This window comes from Malurus melanocephalus, unplaced genomic scaffold (genome assembly GCF_030028575.1).
Source record: "Malurus melanocephalus ecotype Western Australia unplaced genomic scaffold, MMel_1.1 scaffold_162, whole genome shotgun sequence".
NCBI classification, from domain to species: Eukaryota; Metazoa; Chordata; class Aves; order Passeriformes; family Maluridae; genus Malurus; species Malurus melanocephalus.
Genome location: NW_026623394.1, coordinates 769,320 through 791,134, shown reverse-complemented (window position 1 = coordinate 791,134; position 21,815 = coordinate 769,320). Strand labels below are relative to the sequence as shown.

The following is a 21,815-nucleotide window of genomic DNA, read 5'->3' as shown; positions in this document are numbered from 1 at the left end:
ACTCAGGACTGATTCTGGTTACTTTGGTAAAAGCTTCTGTCTTAATGYATCTTTCTTCCCTACATCCACTTTCCCACTTTGTTGAAGCCGTGATGGAGGCAAGGGAAATGTCATAAGGTGTCCTGACTGTGATTGCTGGCACTCTGGGGGACATAWTATTGTGGAATATAAAAGCTTCTGAAAGCTGCTTCTGTGTTTTCCTCTGAAAATGACTTTTTTCTATGCCACCTCCTTGCCCTTTCTCTGTGGTATGTGCTGCATTGTTTTTGCTTGATTGGATCATCCAGACCAATCTGGGGTTTATGCTCTGCCCAGTGTCCAGTCCTGCAGCTGGGGATGATGRGACTCTGAAAGAAACTCTTCATCTGCTTTAAGGATTGAAGCATCTCAGTGTTTTGGACATAGGCTACAAATTGCTTTCTTGCATAAATCCTCCTTGCTTTGATGAAAATATAATATTTGTCATTCCCCTGAGTAAGCGAGTGTGCCTGTGTGTGTGCTGAATGCCGAGGCGCCGGTGGAGCCAGCTCGCTTCCGTATGTGAATCATTTCTCAAGCAGCTCTCTGTGTCTCTGCAATGTGGTTTTCCTCTCAGGAAAGCACTCAAGCCCTGAATTTTCAGTCTGGCTTGCACATGCTGTCAGAAGCTGGTGGGAGACACTTTTCTTTTTAACGCAGAAAAGAGGACAAGGTTTTACTGTAAGTATTTTATTATCTATTAATTTATTTAAGGTGGGAACTGCATTATTTCTAGAAGAATTCTTGGGTCAGTAATGTATTTGTGGAGTGAATGAACCTGTTTTGATCAACAACACTTTTTTTTTCATAGTATCTCAATGTAAAACTAAATTTAATTAATAAAAAAGAAGGGTAGTGTAAACAATTCTGCATTAGCTGAAAATGGGCTGGGGGGGGGGGGAGTCTAAAAGCCACTACAACCATGGAAAGAAAACCCCATGGAAATGAGAGCTGGCTACTGTATTTTCCTCCGGTTCAGCTACATAGATTTAGTGACTGAAGGGTTGAAGCTGTTTCTGTTCCTGTTTTCTCCTCTGGCARTTTACAGTCATTCCCCGACAGTTAAACGAAGCATGAGCATGAGCAGAGTTTCCTCTGCTACTGCATGTACACATAGTCCAGCTGAGGAAGGGCAGAAGGGAACGGGCTGCTAACCTAAGATCTTTGACAGCTCCTGTGTGGGCAGCAGGGCAAGCTTTGGGGGCACTCAGGCAGGTACCTCTTCCCACCCCACAGCACAGAGCTGGTCAGGTCCTCTGCAGAACCCTTTCATTGCAGAGCTCGGACTGTTGTCCTTAAAATTGTGTTGTGGATGAAGATTGGTCATAGTAATAATTGTAATAATAACAGCATTATAGAGATGGTAATATGGCCAAGTTGTGGAGATGTTAATTAAGCCCTGTGTGTGTGGCAGTAAAGGATTAGTGGTAGAACTGGTTTGAAAACAGGGATTCTTTACCTTTTTTCTCTTGTATACAGTTCTGGATGTCCCCTATTAATCCTTTYTGGCTTGCACATTTCTTTCTAAATTATAAAGTGTTCTCTGCTCCTGTAACCTCAGCAGGAGAGAGGATACCTGATTTGCTGCAACAGTGTTTTTTGTCTGCACAATTTGACAGGTAACTACCACAGGAATTCCTCATCCTAACATGCACATAGGTATGTGCTACCTCTGCCCTTTCTTGTGCAGTTCTAAACCAATTTCATGTCATTAGGTAGCCCACCAAGGTGGGTCATTCAGTCCATCAGTGGTCCCCAAAGTCACAGCTGAAAATTCATGGTACTGTTGCTTAGTTTTGTTCTGTTCCTGCTCGTTATGAATATTTTTAAAATGCAGAAGTCCTCTGGTTTCTCCTGCAGCTTTGGAGTTATGTCCTCATTTTTGCAAAGAGCCCTTTCTGTCAGAAGTTCATGCTGTCGCTCATAAATGCTCAGAAGTTCCCAGTTTATTAACTTCAAGTGAGCTATTCTGCACTTTAATGGGAGATAAATATCTCCTTAAGGGATAGCTTCCAGATCTCAATTATTTCCCTGCACTGTGATGGATGGAAAACGGGAGTCAGGGAAACATCCCAGCATGTGGCAATCTGTGAGGCTGCTTGCTTGCATGCTGYGTGACAGATGTTGATTTATCTAATTTTTGCTTTTTTTTCTGTGGGGTTCCTCTCCAAGGCAAACGAATGAGTCCATCTTCATAAATACCCTATTTAGTAAGTAATTATTATACCATTTTTACAAATGGAAAAACTAAGGCATAGGAAGATTGCATCGCTCAGGGGATATGAGGACTTCGTGCTGGAGGATGGGATCCGGTGGAATTCCATGGAATGTGTTGCCTGTGGTATCATCCCTCCATGCCCTGGGAGGGCAGGGAAGCTGCCAGTCTCAGTATCAGCATGTACCCRTCAGGATTACCATGTATCCCCCTGCTGTGCATCTCTGCTATGCCAAAAAACATCGTTTCTTTTCTTTCTTGTAGTTCTATCTACCCTCTGTGCTACAGAAGAATRTAATGACTGGTTATTAACAAGCAAACCACTTTTAATTATTCTTAATTTCTTCAGCAATTGTACAGCTCTTTCTCGATCTGCAACAAAACCTCCTTTTCTTCCTTCTTGTGGGTTGGCAAAACATGAAGTGGCCGTATGTGTCACTTGCTTTGTGCTGTATTCACTGGGACAGCAGTTCAAAGAACATGGATTAATGAGCAATAGCTTCCTTGAAATGGCTCTAAAACATTTTTGTTCTCAACCTGCAATATACTGAACATGAATTAAACCCATCTATTCAGGACAGAGTCGTGTTGGGGAAAGCCCAGAGTGACCTAATTCTTCATGGTTATAATATGGTTGTGACTTCAAAAAGGGAATTTGGAATCAATGCATCATTTTTAGGCTTCCTGAATCTTCCTGTGCATCCTTCAGTAACGTGATGTTTGTGATTCAGAATTGCCACATCATTGCTAATGTGTAGAAAATTACAGCTAGGTTGAGCTTTTTGTTTCCCTACCCTCATGTGAATAAGACTGGGGTCTTGAGGTGGTAGCAGAGTTTCTCTTCTGAGCTGTCTAGTGGTGGCTGGTTAGATAATCAGTGTGAGGAAGGAGGAGGAGGAGATGGAGAATCCATGTCCAAACAGTGTAATTTAAACTACAGGACAAGCCTGTTCCCAGACATCTCCAAGTGCAGCTTTGGCTTGGTTTTCCAGCATCAGTCACTGTACTGGATGCCAGCRAAGATATCTGTGTTTTCCTGTCTCATAAATGTCCAGTAGCACGGAACAAGGATGAGGGAAATGCAGCTAAACCAATTCCTGTCCATGTCACACATGAGGATTTTGTTGTGATTTCTGCATTTTTCTCATGTGATCTAATGATGAGTGAAAGACTGACAAATCCAAAACTCCAGGGAGAACTTCTGTGGAGGAGGGTGGGCAGAAGGTTTTGYAGTTCTCTTCACGCCTGGAAAAGTCATCAATGACTCTAATGGTTGCTGTGGGAAGAGGATTTTATTTTGAATGATAYTGAGACACAGAATTTTGCAGTTGCTGACCTGGCCTCTGGCAGCCTTGTTGGGATGGTTTTGGAGGCTTAGTTGATGGCTGGAAATCTGTCACATGTGGCTGCCTGGACCTGTCCTTGGCTGRGCCATCTCTGATGTTCCTTAGACATCCTTGGAACCTTTTAGTACATTTGCATACTACTTCATAAATACTGATTGTAGAGAATTATTGAAAATACGTTAAGGGAATGTGAGCTGGTCACTTACCCCTGTAACCACAGATAAAGTAACTTCGTTTTTGGGAAGTTCAAGGGAGTTTCCTGTATCTGTTTCCATCTGACACCATGGGGGGAAGGAAAGGAACTGGCTCTGCAGTAGTTGCTTTTAGAGTAGAGGTAGAGCCATGTCCCCTGGAAAGAAAATTCTCATCTGATGCCACATTGAAARTGCTCCTTTGATGTTTAAAAGTTCTACAAAAGAACCATTAAAACAAAAGTGCAAAGCAAGCTACAACCCAAAAGAGTGACAGGATGGGTGACCTTGGGTTTGTGTCTTAATTTCTGTGTAGTTGTTCTTTATCTAAAATTTAACAGCATTTTTAACTCTTTGCAGAATCACTAGTATTCTACAGCTGCCTAGCTGTTTTATTATAGTACATTTTTTTCACTCTTAGAAGTTGAAAAATAATAATACTAAAACCACGTTTGCTTGAGGCATGAATAAAACCAGCAGAATCTGCCCTGCTGTCTGGACATGAAAATTTCCAAGTGATGTCTTGTCTCCTGGTACTCTACCAACAAACCATGAAAATTCAGCTGCAAATGAGATTGGAAAGTGAGTCTGCTGAGGTAGACCAGAGGAAACTCTGAAGTGTCTGGGGTCAGGTTTATAACTGATTCTTTTTAAGCAACAAAAGCAAGAAGAGCCTTAGAGATGAGGTTTTGGGAAATGGCTGTTTTTTTTGTCTGAGTCGTGTTTGGTTGGAAACAGGTGGTGTGGCTTGGGGGCTTTTTTTGTGGGCTTTTTCATCCAATTCTAATTAAAGCTGAGCTTTGTACCAGCAAAGAATCGAGCAAGTGTCTGCTTGGAGGAGTGATGGAGGAAGGTTGCACTGAGAGCTTCAAATAGACCAAAAACAAGGTAATAGAAATGAAAGAAAAGAGAGGGTGGATAGATACAGAATCACTACTGAGGTGAAAGGAGCAGATGCCTSAGGAAAGCTGCTAAAGGTGACCTAAAGAGTGAAGAGTTTGTTTTTATTTGTTAGCCTGGTCTTATTTCAATAGGGAGTTTTATTCATGCCATCTATCTCCMAGTTACCAATTACTGTATTTGGACTATCAGCTTCTCTGGTTTGATTCCTAATATCAGTTAAGAAATCAAGATGAGTCATATGGAAGCATCTGTCAAGCCTAAAAATTGTTGTTTAAAGTTAATTGATGTGAAAGGCAGAAAAGAATTCTATTTTAGCCCAGCTGTCTATCCTGCCATAGAGCTTCCTACGTGCCACTAGAAAATGCTTTACAGTTTACTGAACTTGTTAGATATTTCTATGTTCCAGTTGATAGTTTGTCTGAAAATAGCAGAAGTTGATTAGAAGGGAAATAAAAAGCATGATGCAGATTTTACTAAAAAGAAAAGAAAATTGTGCTTTGAATTCGTGAGTGTGTGTAATAAAGCTTCTGGAATAGTYTGACCTTCAATGTAATGAAAAGTAACTGAATTACAGGAAAATGGCACTGGGGACTGTGGGGTTTAACTCACCAAAGTCACACTTGTGTCCTTGGACAGCCTTAGCTGCAAAGTTGGGACTTCTGGCCTCRTTCTTCAGAACTGCTGGGCATTCCCAGGTCCTGATGAAGCCGCCATCTGGCACATTCCTCTCCAGATTCACTAATGAGTTTTCATAACTCTTTATTTCATTGCTTTTCCCAAAGCATCTTGTGGCATGACTCTGCTTTAATTTGACTGTCCTGCTGAGTTCTGACACACAGACATGGGCACCAAAACTTTAATTGTGTAAAGTATGTGAAGTACTATGATAATTTTCATTCCCCAACAGGGATTTTCCTGTGTAATTTCATTTCTGCAGATATGCTAATAATTTCTATTTAATAGTGTAACTCCTAGGTTTCTTGACTGTGAAATAATATTGCTCATCATCAATCAAACCAACTCATCTATTCCTTTTAATTATTCAGAATAAAATAGCCTTTAATAGTCAGCAGAATGTGTATCCTAAAAGTTTATTCTACAGAACTGGTGAATWCTTCCTTTGATCCTCAGCCAAGTCTAAAGATCCTGGAGCCCTGGTATTGTTTCTGCTGATGCTGACTGCCTGTGAGTTAGGATAAATTCTTAATCCAGTTTTTCTAGCCATAAAATGAGAATCATTCTAGKCTGGTTCTAAAAACTTTTATTAATGAATGCATGTGGACTGACTAATAAAGAAATGTCTGGGTTCTCAACCTTTTATAAGAATAGTAAAATTTCAAGTAAAATGGACTGTAAACTTTCTGCCAACTGCCAAAATAGTCCACATCAAAATATCCCAAATATCCTTTAAAAATACCAGTAAGAAAGGATGAACTGTATAGCATGGCCTGAATTTTTAAAGGCTGATGCCTGCAGGGAATTCTGAGGATTACTGAGAAAAAAAAAGCTCTGTCAAGACCAGTTTTACATTTTGGTAAACCTTCTGATTTTCWTTTGCAGCACCTGTTTCAGAGGAGAGGAGTATTCAGACACCACTTTTGGGTGTAAAAGATTTTTTTAAAAGCCCAACCCCAAACCCCTGCAGTTTGGAAGTGCTGGACAATAGAAACCAATTTTGCTCTGAAGCAACATCTTGCTATGAGCCCTCATTTATTTCAGCATGGGGCTACTTCCTCATGTTTTCAGAGTACAGCTCCAAGCTGGGTGTGTTACAGGATTTATTTGTGGCCAGCTAAGTGCCCTGCTCTCACTGATGTCTAAGAGAGGCTTTGAATCTCAGGATGACAGTAATTTTGTTTGCTTCCTAAGGAAAATTCCCAGTAAAATGTGAAAAAAATTAAAAAAAAAATATAGCTCCAGGCATTGCTTAGAGCAAGTCATTTTCCCATGGGAGTGGACAGAAGCAGTTCTCTTATTGACACAGAATGGGTGTAAAACAAGTGATTTTTGTCAGTGTGTTTGCAGAAACAGCTTGGTTGTGTCTCTTGTGGAAAACTGCACCTCTTTCAAGTCTCCCTGTGGGTTAGCCTAGAGATCAAATCAATCTCTCTGGGGTCCTTGTGGAAGGAAAGGCTGATATTTAGTTAAAATACAGTGGAGTTACTTCTAAGACAAGTAGATAAGAGCTGGATCTGATATTTTTAATAAAAAATGTGCTGTTTCTACATCAGGATTAGAGAAACCTCCTTGCCTGTGTTGGGTGTGTTCATTGCTGCCTGGCTGCAGACATTTGGGATATCTAAGAATATTTTGGTTCACTGCTACCATGAGCTCCTTCCATGAGCAATTTCATGCTGCTGAACTTCAGGGTTTTCCATTGTCCCCACTGCTCACAACTTCCATGGAGCTTTTMTGTTTTGTTTATTTTACTGTAATGCAAAAAAAATAAAAAAAAATTACTTTGGAGGAGGGGGAAAGCTGATGTTGGCTTTGAGAATGGATTTTCTGCTCTCATCAAAGAACAGCAGGACTTCTTTTCCCTACCTTTTTTTTTTTTTTTTTTTTTTTCTTTTTTTTTTTTTTTTTTTTTTTGGAAGTAGTTTTATTTTGCACTACTCCTGAAGCAGCACTTCTAATAACTCAAATATGTGTCACCTACTTAGGAATGAAAGCAGCTTAGGATGTGTGCAACCTGGCTTGATCCTTTGAAGTACATATAAGGCTTGTGGAAAGTCTTGGAATCCCACTTCAGAGATGGAAATCTTTATCTACAAGGCAAATTTGGGTTATCCAAATATCTGAGAAGTCTTAACTCCATCTTTTACAAATGCCAGTTCTCCTATAAAGACATGGAAAACTAATAATAAACACTAATAAATCTAGGTATTTCTTCTCAATTTTAGTTTCATCTGTTTGGTGCAGTAAAATGTTATTGAATCCGCATGGCAAATAATTCAGCTCTCTTTACATGAAAAAGCCAGTTWGCCTCAGGCCACTGGCTGGATTTCTTGAGTTGTGGTTTGGAWTTTTTTTTAAGTATCTCTTCCTTTTACTTCTAACATCGTGGTCTAATGAGCATATCACTCCACTGCAACTTTAAAATGTCATGGATGACTCAAAATTAAATTCTTTTGGAATATCAAGAATGCATCTGTACGGCTTAAGGCAGGAAAATATGAGGTACAGTTATGAAGAAAACCAGAGGGTGTAATAAAGCAGTGTATATGCAACCACTGGATCTGCAAAACCCCAAATCTACATAATGTGGAGATCTTATCAGCCAGAGAGTTTGCATGTGTAGTTGCCTGTTCACCCATACAAATACAGTGAGTGTTAAAAACCCGTTAAAAGGATTAAGAGCCTGTTAAAATATAGGTTTTTAAATATTGTAAAGCACCAAAGCTTGCTAAGGTGGATGATGAGCTGTGGGAATGCTAAATAATATTATCTATTGTAATACAGTTTATATATCTGTCAGGGTTTTAAAACATRATTTCTTTGGTGATCAGCATAATCATCACCAAAGACTCTTAATGAGATCAGTGGATGGCTCCACACTGGATGTGTTAAGAATTTTAATGGGGTAATGCCTATACTTAGCAACAACTACTAACTTTTTYATTCCTTTATTTAGGAGCTGATAGGTTACTGCTGTGGAGGGAGTAGACAGCCCTCCCTGCAAGAGGYACCAAGGACAAATAGAGGGAATGTCACTTACTGGCTTTGTTCTCTGTACAACAGCAGCAGAGCAYTTGACAYTGCCTTTGCCTCTGTGCAGAGACWCTCCCCGAACAGACCGTGGTGGCACCTGGAAGGTGCTGTCACTGTCAAATCCACCTTGGCCCCAGACAGATCTGTGTCCTGCGAGTTCAGTGAATGTTCTTATTTATGAATGTGAAATCAGCTACGAAGCAAATTATGAGGTGTAAAATGTGACCAGAGCACTTCTCCTGACTCAGCCAGGAATAAATTGCTTCGGTGTCTCKGTCAAATATTGCTGTCCAAGTTCACTCTCTTCCTCTGTGAGCACATTGCTGAGGCACTGGGCTGATCCCTGGTTACCTGTTTAACAGACAAGGAGCAAGTTACCCTCTGCCTACACAAGGCTGATCCACAGCTACATCCTGTGTCTATTTTGGAAAATGAAGGAAAATATTGCTCATACTGCAGTGGGGGAGGACAGGAGATGTCAGGCCACCTCCCCTCCCTCATATTCCCRGCCCAGCAGGCTGGTGGGACTTTGAAGAAATGTCCAAATAATTCTTTTATTCTGCTTGTGGTTTGGATTAGGCAGTGACTGGTGAAAATGCATGGGTTTAGATCTTCAGGAGTTGAAGGAACTGTTTAATTGGCAGCTGTCAGCCTACTGAGAGAAGCAGGCTAGTTGTTCCTGCTGGCAGCTGAAATGTGTTCAGCTAYGTCCAAAAAAAGGAATCACGTATATTTGCTGATTCCTGGCAGGATTTCTCTCTTGCATAAGCTTATCTCTGAGGAATAGTGGGTCTGGATCTTTGTTTGCCAGGAAGYTGATATTATTTTTACTATGTTTTGTAAATCTTAGTATTGTGAAACATCTTTTTATCACTGTGGCAACATCAACTGCTGCTCATTTACAAGATTCTGATAAGTTAAAGATGTATTTTTCATCYATCTGAGGAAACTTGCTTCTCATGTGACATTTTAGAAGTGTTATTTTAGTTGAAGATGCTGGATCTAATGGTAAAATAAGTAATTTTCTTTTTATCCCAATGTTGCTTTAAATTGTTGTGGACTTCAGCATTCTCAGTTACTCTTTCATTGTGCTTCAGCATTCACAGGTGTTCTGCTGTACCTGAGGGAGGTTTTGGGACTTAATCCTCCAGAAWGTTAATGTTTCTTCTATGGTCTTTCATGTTACCAGTCAATATGAAAAATACAAGTGGCTGTAGCCTGCTCTGAAGGGCTCTCTAGGCTGAGWTTTGATGTGTGAGAGAGGAAATCAAATTTAGCACGGCCTTTTCAGCCCTTTAAACTCGTGCCAGATATCTCTGTTGCTGTCTTTCAGGTCACATAAAGACACCTTATATTTTTATATGATGTATAAATACATATAAACATTTTCTTTTTTTTTTTTTTTTTTTTTGGAGTCTGTAGACTGAATTATTTGGGAAGAAAATGAAGAGTAGTGCCAGGCCTTGGAGTGCAATAGCAAAGCAAGGGAGCCATGGGGTTGACAGAGGAAAACCTCTTTGCAGCACCCCCACAGGAATGAAGACATCCAAGTCCTCCACTTCCCTTGCCTTTGAATCCCGGCTCAGCAAGGTACTGATCCATGGAGACTGTTCAAGCATTCCAGCCTTGTTCCAGGTTAAAGCTTTGGTTCAGTCCTGAAACTACAACATCCACTTATGAAGTGTAGAGAAATTTTAATTGTGTAGTATATCAGACTAATGCACATTTCTGAAAGYATTTTGCACCTGCTGGGGGAGACACTGCATTTGTATGCTCTGTGGGTGAGGGAATTGCCTAAACTTTGAAGATGAAGAAAAACAAATGACAAATTCTTAGTTCAGCTGATAGCTACACATGTAAAGAAATTCAAAGAGATTTATTAATGAATTTTCAGCATTCTTTAAAACCTATGCCTCTCCCTTCAAGGCAAAATGTATTAAAAGAAGACATTGCAATGTAACAAATGCATTTTATGGATCCTATTTTTCTATACAGATATATTTAAAAAATAGCAGAAACTTTGTCAAAGTATTGTTTTCAAGAAAATGAAGCAATATACCTGAAATGCTGCTGCATTTGCACCCTTGCAGCCAGCAAACAGAAATAACCTGRTTATCCAAAWCCAGACCAAGGTTGTAACTGTTTCYACTAATAAAGTTTAGTGAACAGTGCATAGCAGAATACAGCATTTAGATGTCCTCTTGAYTGAAACTCTTTTAATTGTCACAGTTTTTCAAGTGAAAATTAATTYATTTAACTTCCTGAGTAGACTCCTAAATACAGTTATCAATAGGRTATTTCAGTCTGGTACTCCATTCTGAAGGAATGCTACTGAGGAGACTAATCAGGAAATCTGATATGATTGATTTGTTAAATTTAGTGTTAATTATAGAGAGATTTCTTCCTAATGACAGCTAATGCCTTCAAATTGTCGTCCAGCTGCAAATGCAAAATCAAAGTGGCTTCCTTGAAGAAAGGGAGTGGAAAAGGCATGGYAGTTGTTGCTATAGGAAAGGACACATTGAAGAAATTATTTTAGAGAGACTGCAGAATTCTCTAAAGGTCAGAAAGTCAGGTTGTTCCATTCTCCTCCTAAAAGTGAGCTGACAAAACCTCTGCCAGAAGGCAAAACGTTCGTTGTTTGGTATCCTGGAGCACATCAACACTTCAGCTATTGAAACTTATGGGCTCACAGGGTCCAGGAAACCACAGGCTCTGAGTCAGAGGAGGAGATGAAAGAGAGGAAGAATTAGAGTTGAAAGATCTCATTTTGCCTAAATGTTTCACATTCACGAACCACTAAATAGGGACAGTGCTTGTTGTGTGCTCCTTTTCTCTTAACCCARCAGTGGTTTTCAGCCTGTGGTTCAGGGACCCCCTCCGTGTCACTGGACAGCTTCAAAGGAAGTGGGTTTTCACTTGAGAAAACACTTTAGGTGTCMACAAACTCAAAAGTAAGAAAAGATACTGCTCTAGGGAGACTCTCCAAAGCTTTGGTCTTAAAACAAAGTATTTTTCCTGAAATTAGTGAGAGGCACACRAATGGGAAATCAGCTGACCAGACTTCTGAGGTAAACTGCAACTTCTGCTTGCTAAAGCAAGACAAGTTCAGTGTTTCTCCTTGAATCTTACCTTCCTTGTGCTTGTGTTCCGTGGGTTTCTTGAGTAGGCACTTAAGAGTTGTGTCACCAGAGATTCCTYCCCAAAAAGTTGCCAGAGTTGCCCAATAGACTACTCCTGTAAACTGTTTTCTCCTTGCCTTTCAATTATTTGCCTTTTYGAACAGTCTTTCCCATTTTCATTCTTCATTGTTGGAACCATGTTATCTCTTAACCCACTTCACAAAAACYTAGAATGCAAAGCAAATAGAAAAATTATGTAGTCCAGCTATCAAGGCAATATTTCCRTGGGGTTACTCTATGGAAATGTTAATTTTCTCCAAGGAATCTTGSATTTTGAACTGACTGGTGGGAATATTCAGGGTCCTGATCTGCTTCCCCTCTGTGCTGCAGCTGAAGCGGGCGAGCAGCGAGGACATGCTCACAAAACCCGGGGCGGCGGCAGCTTCGGGAGTTTCCAGGCTGAAGAAGACCATCACAACAGGAGCCATTTCTGAGCTTGCAGAGAGTCGGCTGAGGCCCAGCACAGGTARGCACAAGGATTCTGGAGGATGGTCTGTGACCTGTGCTCTGAGTGTCACTTGGTTTGCCAAGGTCCCTGCAGAGTTTTCTATCCCCTTGCAGCACAGCCGTGCCTTTCCCTGCTGTCACAGTCACAGGGCGCTGTGCCTTGCATCCCACACCGCACAAGCCAGGGAAATGAAGTTAAAAGGGAGAAGCTGGATGGTTTTAGGAGCCTGGGCAGCCCCAGCAGCCAGGCGGTGGCGCCGGTGACCCGTGCGCGTCCCAGCTGCGGGTCCGGGCTGGCCGGGGCAGGGCGGGGGGGACCTAGCCCACACCGTCTTCACAAGCGGAGTGCTTGCTTTTGAGATTTTCACCATTCATCAATAGCGTTCTTTCTTCTGCCTCGTCTGAATGAGCAGAGCGGTTTCCCCGCTGCTCCTGGGACACGGCAGAGGCGTGAGAACAAAGAGCCAGCCCTGTGCGTCCTCATGTGCGGCTCCTGAGCTACCCCGGGGCACGCTCTCCCCAGCAGCCTCAGCCCCAGCAGTTTGTTCCCATAGGTTTCAAACCTAAGCCTGTTTCTAAAGGCAGCGACACCATCTGCATACCAAGGGCTTCAGTGCAAACGCTCTGCTTTCCCCCAGGAGCTCAGCAAATGCTTGCTTTTGTCTGCTCCCTGGTGGCATTTCCAAGGGAATGTGAGCTCTTATTAAATTTGACCATGACCTCCCTATTTGTCACMGCCTCTGCAGGTTTTGGCTGTGTGACAGAACAGTGTTACTAACCAGAGAGAAATTTCTGTTAAAAATAAAATTTCTGTATAAAACCTTTATGTAAGAAAATGATGTGACTTGTAACAGCGCAAATGTTTCATAGTCACCCAAAGACAGATCCATTTCTGCTGTTAATCAACGTGTAAATCCTCAAATTTAATAGTGACTAGCTGTGTTCAAAGGAATTTGGGATTCACAAGCCAATAAAGAGGCATGATGTTTGGGAGGAGCCACKCAGGGTGAAGAAAACCTGTACAGATGATGCAGCACAGGATCCTGGGAATGCAGCCAGGGAAACAGCACTGCAGGGAGTCCAGAATGGAATACGTATGTCAGATACCAAAAAACAAACACTGGAATAGAGAGCCCTCTTCTGCATGCAGCTATAATAACTGGGATTGGAAGAGGGAGATTTATGATGATGACTAYGTTAAATACAAAGGCTGAAATGGTTTATGGAGGTCAAGTTASATCTGGGTGTTGCTTTGCCACTTGAAATTACATCATTGGTTGTAACACCATATATTACTTTGCATCAGCATCTGCAGAAGTATGAATGGGAATGTTAMTGCTGAATGAAAACAGTACAAGTGTGTAGATAAAAACTAAGAATTGATGTGCTACCTCTCTAAAATTCTTAAAGATAACTGGCCCAGGTCTTATAGTGACTATTATAGGTGTGTATACACTGCTTACATGTCTGTTTTTACAGTGGTTCCATAGTCCAAAAGAGTGCTTGGAAATCCAGCTGTATTTTGAGAATGTGTCGCTGTCAGGGCCACTGAAAAGTGYTTGATCTTAGTGAGCAAGGTTACAAAGCTGAATGCTTTGTCACACTGAAAAAAATACCAATAGTGCCACTAAAATGGTGTATTATTGCTAAGAGCACTAATGGTATGACAGAGGGCACAGCATGTTCCAGGGGAACATAAGTAGAAAAGGAGAGAACATTTTCAGCTGCTATATTTTGTTGCAGTGGCATTCCAAACAGTCTGATTGTGATCAAGATGCAATGCTGACTGACTGCGGAGCTAATCCAAGTGAGAACGTTCCAGTAGCTGGGGAATGCAGATGTTTGTGTGCACAGCCAACTGTGTAAATCTAGAAATTTATCCTGAAACCACTTTYTTTGGTTTCTTTGATGGCCTTCATCTGTTCTGTGTTTTCTTTTCGTGTCTGGACTGCAGAAWTTGTCTCCCCCTTGTTTGTGCTTTCTAGGTTGGGCTCTCTTTGTCTGTTACTCAAGTGAGTGATTTGATTATTTTRCTGTAATGATATTCTGTTAGTTCCAGCCGCACTCTGGTGGTACTCAGTTGGTATTATAGTCTTGWATGAGAGAAATTAAAGGGAAATAGGTATGGAGATAAAAAAGCTTAGGTTTCTTTCTCCTTTGGGTGTGCCTGTCCACCGTATGTGTTGCCCTTGAGCAATAACACATGTGCCAAATGCTGCAGATAATAAATAATTGACCTCAAGATTGGTTGTTTAAATAGAGTTGYTTGTATGCTGCCCTTGGTGGAGTTTCAGTTATTTATTCCAGCCTTTTATTGATGGAATTACCCCTGCCTGCCTTGTTGGGAGCTAACACAGTAAATCATAAACAGCTTAAAGGGGGAAGAGGCCAATCCCRTGTATCCATCCTTGGCAAGTGGAGTTGAGCAAATGGAGCTGGAGACTGATTCTGGCTGGAAGTTCTGTGCTGTGATGTTTGGTTTTGTAACTCCTTGGCAGTTTTGAGATCCCAAGCAGTTGGAAATGACGCACAGGGAGAAATTAACATCTTGTACTCAGCTTCCTTATCCACARTGTCATGTCTTCCCATGTGCAGTGTTAAGCAGCCATTTGGGTTTATTGAAACCAAGCTTACAGAGCTCTGGTATTGTTTTTAATGTCTCAGTAGATGAAAAAGAGCTGGAAAAATGTGAAACAGGAGGAAGAGTTCACTAATCTTGGAAAATATTGATTTAATGCATGCACTTGTAAAGCCATCTACTCAATGAAGAAAATAAAGGATTGTAAAATGTATAAATAGAGAAGTTTGTATATTCATGAGAAACTAGGACTCTCTTCTCCTAAGGTTCAGGATTGTAGGAAATCAATGACTTCAGATTCTTCTCCTTTGAGGTCTGCAACCCAAACAACCTTTAAAAAATGCAATTTCACAGAGAATTTCAAAGCTTCTTAAGTGATCATATACCTCTCAGTAAGAGCATTGCATGGCAGGACTGGTATGCAAATGGAAACTTTGAGGTTCAGGCAGGTGAAATTACTTTCTCAATGGAGCCTGGAAGTTATTCCAAAACCTTGCTCTGAGTTCTGTCATTCAGTCCCTACAAACTCCCAGTTCAAGCACTTTCTGAAAATTTCCCTGGAGGCTGTCTGGTTTAATCATGTTCTGGTGYTGCTTTGATGTGATTTTAGTGACAGCTGCTATTATCTGTCAGGTTGGGCAGGAACCAAAAAGAGGCTTATGCTGGACATCAGAAAGGAGAGAGAGCCAGGATGTGGGCATGGCACAGTCCAGTCACACATCATCCAAAAACACTGAGAMTATTTCAGCCATTCCCATTTCTCACAAATATATTGATTTTTATATCAAGTGCTGCCAGCTCCAATATGAGCCATCAGTTATTCTTGAAATGTAATTACGAGATGGCTATACTTTGTTTTCTCAGGCTGCTTCATCAGCTTATTTTTTATAGCTAAATAAAAGCTAAGTCTCTCTGGAGAGCTTGATTTTTGCCTCAGAAACAATAGAAATCTGTCAATAACAATGCTATTATCGCCTACCTTAGTATTTATAGAAAGCTGGTTGTTTTACTGACAAGCTCAAGTTGTCTCTAAAGCCCAAAGCAGAACCTTCCCACAGTGACAGTGGAATGTGTTCCATCTTTGGAGGCTGGGAGAGGCCAAGATGCCAGCAGGACTGTGAGGGATGGCCTACTGTGTCACCCGCTGCTCTCCATCAGAAATTACCATTTATTTTTATGCATAAAATGGAAAATCAATACTTGGCCTGAGTTTTCAGCCAAAACAACAAAAGCCTGTTGCTTTCTGCATGTTCCTGCTGTGTTGATCCGCATCCAAGGCTGGAGATGGTGCCAATCCAGGAGCASAGAGGAGGTGAAGCTCAAAGATATTAAGAGTTTCAATTATCTCCTCAGTATCTCATGTCGAGGCTCTGAACTCTGCAGGTTACCTGGACAAAAGCTGCTAATCCCAGAATGGAATTTTGCCAGCATTGGAAATGAAGCTGCCGTGCAGCACAGGCTGTTGTAATAAACCCRGTAAATTAAATAGGGAAACAAAAATACCAAGAAATTTGGCATAATCAGTGAAAGCTATAGAAGGGTTTATATCCTGTTGTGGCACAGTTTGGGTTGAACAATCTTYAGCTCCAAAAAGGAGGGGCTCTGTTTTGATGAGTTTTTGTGTGGTTTGTCATCCACATTCCTGCCTAATTGTCAGAATTAATGTCCCGATGACTGAATATGATACCTGTCTATCTTCAATTCCTTCCTAGTACTAGGAGAGCACATACCATTGCTCCATTTGTGTCATTGTTTGCTTTTCATGCAGTTYATGTGAAAAGTTTTGATTTCTCTCTAAAACAATTGCTTGCAGCTTTTCTGTGTAGGTAGTGATGATATTCAAAAAAGAGAGGCTTTCACCAAATCAGGCCAACTGGCCCTGCCAGAACTGGTGTTAGTGTGGGAAAGCTTGAATATGACTGGTGAGACTTGTTCACCTGTGGTAGATTCCAGAGGGGGGACTGGTGTATGGTTTTGTGGCACATAGCACTCATTAGATATGCTTCATTCCCAGCAAAATTGAAAATGTGGCATGCTACAGATTTCACAGCTTCCTGCAAGTTCATAGAATTGTCATTTTCAGCTTGCTATTTGAGAGTACTATATGGATATCAAATTTACTGTCTTCYTTCAGCTAACATCTCTGCTTGGCGAGTGCTTGCCACTTTCTGATGTGGGGAAAAAATTTAGGTTAATGTGAAGCTAATCCAGACCAGAAGCTTTCTCTCCAATTCAAGAAGGTATTTTTTTAAATAAAAGCTTTCTTAAAAAAAAAATGCCAATGCCCCCCAATTAGGACAGGAAAAAGGAAAGTGATTTCTTTTGAAGGACAGCTCTCTGACCTTGGGGCCCTTTTCCTCTGGCATACATCAGTTTTTGACAGCGCCTGCTTTTTGTGATCTGTCACATCAAAGCACTWCCATAGGTTTGGGAGAGGTTGCTGCACTTTGCATTCAGGCTCGTAACTGTCTCATTTCTCTTGTGAACGATCCGCCAAGTGTGAGGGACACTAATGAGATCGGTATGTTCTGTTCCACCAGGCTTCCCTGCAACCAAATGGCTGAGCTCATCTGGGCTTTCCCAGGAACTGTAAATATGCTTCAGAATCTCATCTGCAAAGCCACTTGCATTTTACTCCCTCTTCCAGGTACAAGACACAGCTCTTGCATAATTATTCTTTCTYACAAAGAAAGGGATTCTAGCTCCAGATCTAGTATAAAAAGGAAAGGAAGACTCAAAATATTGCTTTGTCAGGCTGTCATTCAAATTGGCAAGAAGTGCTRTGGGAATTTAACATGCAAAGCAATGGAAATGTGTCTGCATTTGCATCCACAGCTCTGCATGCAGCTGGATATGCATATTGACATCTACACACAGTTATAAATATCTGCAAGGATGTTTAACATATTGCTACCAATACGAACCTGAACCTTAACCTCCCTGACATTCCTTAGCTAAATGTTTCCTCTGTGTGCGATTTCCCCGGGTGTCAAGTAGTCAGACTATGTTTCAGCACCAGTTTAGATGATTTCACACACTATTGGCTAAAGGGAAACCTCAAGATTTGAGGTAGATCAAATGTGGCATTGCAGATTTAGGTTATGGCYGCTCCTTGTTAAGTTCCTCTTACTACTTCTTGCAAAGTTTTTTTTTCTTTCTTGTCATAGCCTGCAGATGCATTGTTGATTGCTGATTCCTTTGCTGAAAATATTCTTGTATGATGTTTGTTGCTGTGCTGTTTTTCATGTTCTTCAAGGCTTTGCTGTTTTCTTTTGTAAGCCGTGGATTGTTCTGCATCTTGAAATCACTGGGAAGGGATGCTGCTTCCCCTGACTGTTCTTCAGGCATCTTTTTCCTCTTTGACAACTGGGAGTGTAGTGAGACCAGTGCATTTTAGAGGCTGTCTGGTAGGATTTCTGATACCCGATCCTGTTATGGATATGAGGCTTTTTGAGAGGCATTCACAGGCTGGCTGCRATCATCTTGCATTATTAAACAAGTAGGAATTAACTTCTGCTGACAACACTGGCTGCAGAACATACCTTTTTCAGTTTTTGTGCTGTCCTAATCTACTGCAGAATTTACATTTCTTGTGCTGAATCTCTATTAACACATTCTAAGATTCTGCATTCCACTTCCTGTTAAAACCACCTTGAAAGGGACCCATTGCTCTGTGTATTCCTCTGAGAATGACTTGGTTGGCACATGTGAACCCCTCTGGGACCTGAGACAGTTAAGAGGATTCAGTGTGTGGCAGGGATCCTGAAATGCTAAATCTTGAAGGCCATAATGACTTAACTTATTAAATTGTTGACAGTTAATTGGCTCAAGCTAACATGTGTAGGGAGGATTCATTACAGCTGTAAGGGAACTGTGGTGATCCCAAAAGCCTTGCTAGGGACACCTAAACAGAAATGGGGAGTATGCCTGGATGAACTGCACAAAWCTAGGATCTCTCAGTTTGTTTTCATTTCTTTCCAGGCTTCTTTACTGCAGTTGTTCAGAAAAGTCAACACAACCTTGCTCTGAACTACCTGCCCTAGGTTAATTATCAGCTTTCCTTCAGCTGGTTTGAAGAGAAATGATCCTTAACACAAATTCCCTGGCCCTAAATGCATTGCAGTCAGAATGCCTTGGCAGAGGGCCACTGTGTTTGCACTTAAAGAATGGGAGGGAGAAGGAAAGGAACGCAWAGCTGGCCTCCTCTGACAAGTATGCAGATCAGGGGAGGGCTTGGCATTCCTTGTAGTATTTTTTTCCACTTTTTTTTTTTTTTTTTTCAGCAGCTTTTGGCTTACATTAGATTTTTATACTGTAAAGTAAGAGGGGAGGGATTGACAGCTCCATCTCAGATGGGTTCCTGGAAGGCTGTAGTTCTGTGCCATGAACTGTGACCTCACCAAGTATCTTCACAACAAAAAATTTGTTTCTAGCATGGTTTAAAAATGCTTTTGCTCAGCTGGGATTCAGCTTTAGATGTTATATTCCTAATTCTTTGGGGTTCACTACTGGGCATGATACACAAATTCTGGAGATTTCGTTTTCCTGCTACTTATGTACTTGGTGCCTGTAAAATTGRTAGCATTAATGGAAGGAGAGTGTGACAGTGTGAGCTCTGGTGTTCATGATGCCCACACTTAGGGCCCATTCAGGTTAGTTCAGCATCACTCTGTAACTTCTTTAGACCTCAGCCTTCTAGAGAGAYTGTCAGCTACCTGCAAACCTGCAATTTGGTGTCGTCTTCACGCTTGTTGTCCTGAGCATGGATTACAATTTGAACAGAAGTTACACTCATTCATTTGCTGTGATGTGAGTAGGATGCAAAGTAAGGTGATGCCTGGCAAGTAAGTCCTGTMATTTGACTAGAGAGTTGAAAGAATTGTGTATGTCACACCTTCAGCAATTAATCCCCATTCTCACTATATAGGAAAGGAGTGTTTGTGAGGTTTTCTTGGCAGTKCAACAAAGTGCAAACGGATGAGTCAACCTTTGTGCCTAGGAAGAAACCAGCTAATCTGCTTTATAGAGATAAAATTCATTCATTTTTATACCTTTATTACTGAAGAGGAAAGGAAAGWAATGCAAAATGTTCAGATAGCCAATAGTTGCCTAAAGATGCATCTGTTGTAATTTGTTACCTAGTCCCCATGTCATGCTTGCTGTTACTCCTTTTTTCTTTTTCCTTAGCTTTTGCTGCAAGCTCCATAAGCATTAATCTCTCAGCCATGCCTTCTGCTCAGGCTGTAGCTGTATTTAAGAATTCAGTTTGTGCTTTACATTTCACTATGGACCTGAGCTGGAAATCTTTGGCCTGACATCATTCTCCCTATCATGTGTTAGAATGTTCTGACTTATGTTTCATGCCACTGTCTGAAATAACTGATTGGTTCTTTCAGTGCTGACTCCTCTACAGTTCTCAGATTTCAGGTGTGTTTGCTCTGACTCAGTGATTACATTTTATAATTACTCCAGGCTTCCTCCAATGCTGTTCTGGGACCTTGCTACACTATTCCCTTTTGTGATTACAGRAATGGAAAGCAGGTGATGAAGTAATAAATGCTCAGCTTCAGGATTTATCAGCCTAACAGACTCTGTCAGATAATGCAGCCACTCAGGTCAGTCCTGCTGAAGAAAAGCAGAAGTCACTCTTTAGTCTATAATAGAAGAAATCTCTGTGGGAGATAAATTTCCATARCAGTTGGAGGATGTTTGCATCTGTGTCTTGGAAAGGGCAGGCTGAGTACCCACCATAGTAAGACACAAGACTTAAGAGATCATCAGATGACTTTTAGAAAAAGAATGAACTATCACTGATGCCTTTTTATAGAACTTCGATGGCTTATTCATTAAACAAAGCGTTTTGTGTTTGACATGTCATAAGACAGAAGTAGACAGGAGCTGTTTAATGTCAGCCAAATATAGACAGCTGTATGAAAACTTTTCACTTCATCCATGAAGTGTCAGAGGAAAAACAATGGAAAGCTTAAGACTGACAATGAACTCCTCCTACTATACTGAAATGTTAGCAAAATTCTGTTTCTATCATATTGAATGGTCTCTAGATATTKTAGTTGAAGCGATGGATTCACAACTAGATAGATTAATTCTCTATGTTTTATTCCCGGCTGTTTTGAGCCTAGGAGACACATTAATTCATTCTGACTTTGTTTTTAACCCTCTTGTCAAAACCAAGACTCAAGATGATTCTATTTATTATCTRCCTAATGAACACTGATCACTGGAGTCATCCAGTACCCTTGTTTCCCATGTACATCACAGCTCCGTGATTGRGGAGCATTGATTTCTTGGGGAGATGGGCCACTGGCCAGGCTCTGGGTGGGCCTGTCTCATGCAGCTGCTCTTGCAGTGCCAATCATAGCCAAAAATATTGATGATAGATAAATGGATGAAATCTGCTCCTGTTTGATATCTGCTCTAGATGCACTAGTGGCTGTCAGGTTTGGTTGTTGTTTCATTAGTGCTTGCAAGGAAACATGAAAGGAAATTTGGAAATCATTGTAATAGTTTATTTAGGAATAAAACATCACATCATTACTTCAATAAAGAGMAATAGATTTTAATAGTATTTAGTGTATCCTGCATATTGTTTAAAATAACGGGGATGTGAACCTGCTGTGCTGTTCCTGGCACCAATGGAGGCTCAGAGCAGCTGGGGATGCTCGACTGACCCAGGAATAGCCCCAGAGGATATCAGAACACATCTGATGGATGGGACTTGTCAGAAAGSGCTCATGCTCACAATCACGGTCAGGTTTTCAGAGCAGTCCAGTCTCTATTTCAGCATCCTTTGGGTATTTGTGTTTTTAAAAGATGCTGAGCGTTTCTGAAATTGGGTCCCTTCATTTTTGTGCCGGTTCAGAGCTGCGCTTGCTGAGCCCATGCCAGTGCTGTGCTCAGCAGTGTAGTTACATCTGTGGGCAGGGTCTGTTTGCTCCATCGTAAGCATGCTTCGGGGRTTGGGAACTGGGGGAAAATTAATGTTATCTTTGCTTAGAGGCATTTGGCTGCTGAGGTCTCTGCTGTGCCTCCCTTTGCCCTCTTTCGCTCCAGGTGCATTTCAGCGTTTTGCTAAGAGATATCCTGRTGTATCGCTGCTTTCTGCTATTCTCCCCTTTCCGCTGCGGCTGTTTCAGGGTAGAGAAGCTGTGCTCAAGCAGGTACTGGAGCGTCGCTCTCAGCTCGGTGCCGTGGGACCGCGGCTCC

At 41.3% G+C, this 21,815-nt stretch overlaps 1 protein-coding gene across 2 annotated transcripts in view; it reads left to right on the top strand.

Moving 5' to 3' along the window:
* The first annotated feature begins 9,802 nt into the window (after nucleotides 1–9,802).
* Nucleotides 9,803–21,815, top strand: part of SPECC1 (sperm antigen with calponin homology and coiled-coil domains 1) — a 63,863-nt gene continuing 51,850 nt past the window's right edge. For both annotated transcript variants that reach the window (XM_057371964.1, XM_057371967.1), the window contains exons 1-2: nucleotides 9,803–9,974; nucleotides 11,897–12,032. In XM_057371964.1, coding sequence (XP_057227947.1) covers nucleotides 9,828–9,974; nucleotides 11,897–12,032 — 283 coding nt within the window. In that variant the 5' untranslated portion in view covers nucleotides 9,803–9,827. The remainder of the gene's footprint in view (nucleotides 9,975–11,896; nucleotides 12,033–21,815) is intronic.